Here is a 6988-nt window from a genome sequence, read left to right on the forward strand (position 1 = left end):
GACTGGTTACAACATCCAGCAAGTCTTGCGGCGCCCCGCGCTCTCAGGAAGGCTGACAAAGTGGGCGCTGGAATTAGGAGAGCACACGATCTCCTATAAGCCCCGTCCAGCAATAAAGGGACAAGTCTTGGCTGACTTCATTGCAGAAGTCCCAGAAGGAAGAATTGAAGAGGCTCAGCGCGAGGTAGACCCTCCGCGAGCCAATGATGAAGAAAATGTTTGGAGATTGTTCACTGACGGAGCTTCAAACAATGAAGGGTCCGGCGCAGGCCTAAAACTGGTGGATCCAGAGAATCATGAATATACTTACGCCATCAGGTTGGACTTCAAGAGCACCAACAATGAGGCTGAGTACGAAGCCCTGCTAGCCGGCCTGCGCATCGCGCACAAATTCGGGGTTAAAAAGCTAGAGGCCCATGTTGATTCATACTTGGTAGCAGCACAGGTCAATGGCCTTTATGATGCCAAGGAGAACACCATGCCTCTATATCTAGAGCAGGCGAAAAAGCTCATCGAGCAATTTGACTGCTTCAGAATCATTCATATTCCGCGCAGTGAAAACAAATCTGCAGACGCGCTGAGTAAGATGGCATCAACCAGTTTTGATCACTTTGGCAAAGATGTCAGGGTAGAAGTAATGAGCAACCCGTCGGTGGTAGCGAAGTCTGTCCTGGTAACTCATACAACCCCTTCATCATGGATAACTCCAATAATGGAATTCTTGAAGGAGGGAAAGGTACCAGATGATCGCGCGCAAGCAAGGAAGATAAGACACAAGGCGCAGAACTATGAACTGCTTGACGGTACATTATATCGACGCTCTTATCTTGGGCCGCTCATGAAATGCCTAGATGCTGAGGAAGCAAGCTATGTGATCAGAGAGATACACGAAGGAATCTGTGGAATTCATGCTGGCCCGCGCATGGTGGTTGCCAAGGCAATGAGCGCAGGCTACTATTGGCCAGGCAAGTACTTGGACGCTCTAAAGGAGATCCAAAAATGCAAAGCATGTCAGAGCTATGCGCCAAACACCATGCGGCCAAAGAACAACTTGATTCCAGTAACCTCAGCATGGCCTTTCCACAAATGGGCAATCGACATTGTGGGTCCCCTACCGCAAGCGCCTGGGCGAGTAAAATTTTTGGTGGTGGCAGTAGACTATTTCACAAAATGGGTTGAAGCCAAGCCACTAGCAAAAATCACAGCCGAAGTGATGAAGCAGTTTATCTGGAGCCATATCATATGCCGTTTTGGCTTGCCCATGGAAATTGTGAGCGATAATGGCAAGCAATTCACTGACAAGAAGATATCCAGCTGGCTCAAGGAATTGCGCATCAACCAAATTTTCACTTCAGTCTATCACCCTCAGGGGAACGGACAAGTGGAACGCGCGAACCAAAGCTTGTTAAATGGGTTGAAGAAAAGGTTAGAAGGAGAATCCCATTCTTGGGTCGAAGAGCTACCTAATGTCCTGTGGGCACACAGGACATTAAGCAAAACCAGCAATGGCGAATCCCCGTTCAGCCTAACCTATGGAACAGAGGCAATGATTCCAGCAGAAGTTGGATGCCCATCCCATAGAGTGCTCATGATGAGCAAGATTGATAACGAGCGCGAAAGAAGGTTGGATCTCAACTTACTTGAAGGGCGCAGAGAGACAGCTATCATCAGTGAAGCCAAGTACAAGAAAAAGCTGGAAAAATATTACAACCAGCGCGTGAAAGAATGCCACTTCAAGAAAAATGATTTTGTCCTTCGAAACAATGAAGCAAGCCGCGCGATACCCCCGGGAAAAATGTCCCCCAATTGGGAGGGACCATATCAAGTCTTGGAAGAATTGGGAAAAGGCGCATACGCCTTAAAAGATTTGAATGGAAAGAAGATCCCGCGCGCATGGAACGCGGCACAGCTTAGAAAATGTTTCATGTAAAAATATCAAGTTTGTAATCAAGGCTTTTTAAGCCATTATGAATAATGATACGCGCTATCTTCTCTTAATGTGGATTCTATTTTGCATACATGTTTCACACTTCCCTTTATTAGTTTTGAGCAATATGACAACATAGTATTGACATCAAAACGAAATAAAAACGAAGTAAAACATACATGTGCGAGCTTCAAGCTCAAACGCGTTAACGAGTCTTAACTCTAAAACGTCAGGGCCTTAGCCCAATTATATTACCTTTTGCATACATGTTTCACACTTCTCTTTATTAATTTTGAGCAATATGACAACATGGTATTGACATCAAAACGAAATAAAACGAAGTAAAACATACATGCGCGAGCTTCAAGCTCAAACGCGTTAATGAGTCTTAACTCTAAAACGCCAGGGCCTTAGCCCAATAATGTGAGCCTTAGCTCAAATCACTCACAACATCCATCTTACATGCTGCGCAACCTGACCATAAAACACCTAAACACAACTAAGGCTAAGCAAAATGCCAAAACATAGTTGTTAAGGTCTCAGGTTGGGGTCGCGCATGAAATTGTAGTGGATATCTGAGTAACACATTGACGCGTAAAAGCTAAAGAACTCATAATTCCATAAACGCGCGATAACGTCGCGCAAAAGAGGAATAATGAAAGCGCCAAGACACGTGTCAACATAATCAAGATATGGCAAAATCACTTACAATATGGCAAGGGTTAAGTATAATAAATTCCTTACAACCTTGTTCTTATTCCAACGTGCAAGCATATCTTATATTCAACAAGCAAACATGCGATATAAAGAGATGAATAGGAATGCGCAAGATGCGAAGAAGGGAAAAAACAGAATTTCATTCAAAAGCATTGAAATTTACAAGTTTACAAGATGAGATACAAACTACAAATAAAAATAAAAAACATGAAGGGCTTCTCAAGTCTCCACGTTGACATCAGCCTCTTCATCATCCTCATCATTGCCCTCAGCATCTGGCGCAGCCTGCTCCTCATCATCTCCAAACTGACCATAGTCAAGTTGTTCATCTTGAATGGAGTCTTCGAGCACGACAGTGTCAGGAGCGGATCCTTTGGCCACGCCAGAGCCGCTAGCAACGCCAGCATTCGCCGCGCCATCATCGCCGCCGCCAGCCCCCTCGTACTCATCAAGTAATTTCTTTAGCGCGACGAGATCAGGCTGGTCAGCAAACGCGGATATCTGCAAATCATAAGCGAAAATATGAGTACAAAAAGACTTAGAAAATAAGTCAGGGTAATCTCATTAAGGTTAAAATACCTGCGCAAGGATGGGAATGGGAGTATTCATATACTTCTCCCCCATCGCGGCCATCTCCGCGCAGGCAGCGGAGCTCTGATAAGGGTACTCGGATGGGTTCTTCTTCAACATGCCATATTCATAACCATCCGTGAACCCTTCAGCTCGGCCCACCAAGCGCGCGGCAGCGTTGCAATCCATCACCAGGGCCTGAAACTCGTATGAGTATTTCATCGCGTAAGCGCAACGAGTCATGCCCTGAGAGATCAGCCATTGGCGATCCTGCGCGAGGCCAGCAACAGACGTCTCGAGGGCAGGAACCTGAGAGTTTAATAACTCAACAGTTTCCTTAGTCTTTTTCAGCTCCTCTTTGTCGGACGCTGCTGCCGCCAAGATTTCTTCTTTTTCCGCCCGCGCAGCATCAAGTGCCTCCTGGCTAGACGCTGCCGTCGCCAGGGCTTCATCTTTATCGGCCTGCGCGGCCGCCAGCTCCCTCTTCAGGCGCGCAACCTCACTCTCCAGTGATGATTTTTCAGTGATAGACTGGACAAGAGCTTGGTCACGCGCCTCCGCCTCCAGCTCCAAGTCGCGCGCTCGGCGCGCGTACTTGGCCGCGTCCGCCTCCGCCGCCTGCAGCTTCTCCCGCGCCGCCTGAAGCTCATGCCCGCGCTTCACGAAGGCGCTGTTGGCACTGGCTCGGTTCTCACTGAGCTCTGCTTGGAGCTTCTCAGCTCTTTCGCGAGCATCAGAAAGATGCCAAGCAGACACCTTAGCCTCTTGCTTGGCTTCCGCAAGAGCATCACGTACTTTAACGTAATCAGAGCGAAGCTCTTGGGAGGCAGCAATGAAGGCCGACCCAGCAAACATATGATCGTTGAGCAGGTCGTCGCGAGCGCGGTCCTCCTGGAACCTCCTTTCAGATGGAGGCACAGCATGACCCCAGAATTCCGCACACACACCCATGGACTGAAAGGTGCTGTCTTCAGTAATATTCCATCTCGGGCGGTAAGTGTGATCGGCTTCCTGCAAAAAACAAAGAAATTATTTAAGTCATCAAAACATTAAGATGGAAATCCGCGCAGCGGAGCAAAAAAGAACCTATACCTGCGGAGATGAAGCAGAAAAGTCAGCGCTAGCCCCACGAGAAGGCTACGCCGCGAAACCTCGTGGCGCTGCAGGGCTGGCGCGGGCGTAGTAGGAGTCTTCAGCATGAACCTCCTCATCCTCCTCTGAAATAGGCCTCTTCTCCTGCGACCTAGAGTCAAAATCAGTCTCGCGAGGAGGGCTGTGCGCAGGAGGAGGTGAGGGAGGTCTCGACGCCGCCAGGTCGGCGCGCAAAACGGCCTCCTGCTCCTTAGTAATCCCAATGAGGGGAGATTCATCGCTTGCAGGAGCAGGAGCAGAGCCAGCGGCGCTGGCGCCGGCGCCCGAAGTGCCGCCAGAAGCTTGTACGCCAGCTACGGCTTCTATGAAAAAATCAACAACAAGAAATGGTTAATGACTTGATCTAAAAGAAAGTCAGAAAATAAGAGCGCAATACGTACCTTGGCGCAACTCCGTTCGCGCAGCAAACATCGCCATGAAGTCCATTCTACCCTTCTTTGAGGGTAAAACGGGGGACTTCGAAGCGACCTCCGGCGCAGCCTCGGCATCTTGTTGCGCTGTCGCCGGCTCTACAAACATTTGAGTGAGCAAAGATTCATTAGTAATTCTATCAGAATTGCGCTCACAGAATCATAAAAGATAAGCAAAGGATAAGCAAAATATACCTGTCGAAGGCGCAACACCACTTCCCTTTTCCGCCGCGAGAAGGGAGGAGGTAGCGCCACCATATCTCAAGTGGACAGGAGGTCTGCCCACTTTTTGAGGCAGGGAAGCCAAGGAAACCCTGGTGGTAAACTCCTGGGTTTTCCCAAATCCCCCCGCCTTAGTAGGAGGATCCTGAACAACAGGGGCATCATCCTTCTTCTGCTTTTTACTGGCCCCTGCGCCAGTTTTCCCCTTAGCTTTACGCTTTAGTTGGGGCGGCTCCTCCTCTTCCTCCTCCTCTTCCGCGAGCTCCAGCTCGTAGTTTTCGAGCGCATCTACAATACACACAACAGAAGTGTTAGCAAAATTTGGTATTATAAAGGAAAATGCATAAGTACAAAGGCTTACCAGGCGCATCGCTGTCGAAGACAAATCCCAGATCAACAGGGATGAACATGTCATCGAAGCGATCGGGAAAGCCAACCTCCCCAGCGCCTAGCGCGACGGAGCCACCCTCCATATGTTCATCATAGGCGGCGTGGATATAATCCTTGGTGACTGCACAAAACAAGTCAAATGATATCAGCAAAAAGAATTATATTCGCGCAGAAGTAAAGCAATGAGATAACTTACACAACCCGTCGACTTGGACAACGGGCTCGAGCGCGGTGTTCGCCCACCTCTTGCTCATACCAACCCCCACCAGCGCCTCCTCACAAATGTTCTTGGCGGGGGATGGTTCGGCGGTCAGCTTATTAACCCAGGCTCCAGTTGGGTTCTTGAGGACACCCACATCCGCAGGCGCAGAAGATATCACGCGCATGGTCATACGGATGGGGATCACACCAGCCCTTATGTAAAAGAACCTCTCAGACCAGTCATGAAGGCTCTTGAATGAAACAGTGGAGCACTTCACCTTCTGACTGCGAGGAACAAATGAGAACCAAGAATCTTGGATCTTGGGCTTGTAAAAATACTGAAAGCGCCGAGGGGTGGGCTCCTCGCGCTGGGATTTGCACATGAACTCAAAGTGAGTCATGCGCACAAGTCCAAACGGATGGACTTGGGATATATGAATACCATAAAACTGAAGCAGTGCACCCACAAACCTTGTCATCGGGAGACGAAGGTTGCAGTGGGTGAAAAAATGGCTATACAAGGATATATAGCCGGCAGGCGGGTCCGCCGCCGTTTGCCCGGCCACAGGCAACATGCAGCCAAACAGGGGGGGAAAACTCTGAGAGGCAATAAGGCTCCACGCTCGATGATTGACGTTATGCTCAGTTTTGATCTCGTCTTTCATCGTCTCCACAGGCTCCAAGTTACGGATTTCGGGCTCCAGATTAGCGTTATGGTCGGTCTTAATCTCATCAGCCGCTAAAGCATCGGCAATGGCTTCCCAATCATCCAAACAACCGTCATCACCATCGTCCTCTTCCGTCATGCTTTCCGAATAACATCCACCACTGCTACTACTGCTGCTCCTGCTACTACTCCCGCCCGTGAAATTCATAACCGAACGGTTACTCGTTAAACTACTGGTGTGACTGGTCGGGCTGTTGGACGGCGACTCCCAATCACTATAATGATTCTCTTCACCACCACAGGGATTATTAATCACCAATTTCGCCATCCCTCGGTTTTCCCCCTCGGTCACAGGCCTGCATGTCCGAAGCAGGCGATTTCGCACGCCCACACCCTCGGTTTTCCTCCTTAAAACCCTTGTTCTTCACTGAAATCAAATCAAACAACCAATTCAAATTAAATCGAAACAATCGAAAAACCCGAAAACAAACCCTAGAAAATAAAAAAAACACACCTTGAGAAAGCCACTGTTCGCAGGCGAACATCAAGCTTGCACTGTTTCAATTTGGCAGTCTGATTAACCTGCAAAAACACAAAACCCACATGAAAAATAAAATCAAAGATTCAAAACACACCAAAACAGAATCAACTCATCAACCAAACGAAGACCCACAAAATTAAAGACAATTAAATCAATGTACCCGCTTTTTCTTGGCGAATTCTTTGGGATTT

At 48.5% G+C, this 6988-nt stretch overlaps 1 protein-coding gene across 1 annotated transcript; it reads right to left on the minus strand.

The window, feature by feature from the left end:
• Nucleotides 1-3128: 3128 nt before the first annotated feature.
• On the minus strand, nucleotides 3129-6838 carry LOC143617926 (uncharacterized; the record flags this gene model as incomplete). The annotated part of the gene is made up of 3 exons (XM_077090322.1): nucleotides 3129-3145; nucleotides 6188-6678; nucleotides 6771-6838. Coding segments are annotated over 3 exons (576 nt in total), but the record flags the coding sequence as incomplete, so codon positions are not given.
• Between the last annotated feature and the right edge of the window lie 150 nt (nucleotides 6839-6988).

This window comes from Bidens hawaiensis, unplaced genomic scaffold (genome assembly GCF_021521415.1).
Source record: "Bidens hawaiensis isolate Kalapana, Puna unplaced genomic scaffold, B.hawaiensis_p1.1 tig00060769_1, whole genome shotgun sequence".
Classification (NCBI taxonomy): domain Eukaryota; kingdom Viridiplantae; phylum Streptophyta; class Magnoliopsida; order Asterales; family Asteraceae; genus Bidens; species Bidens hawaiensis.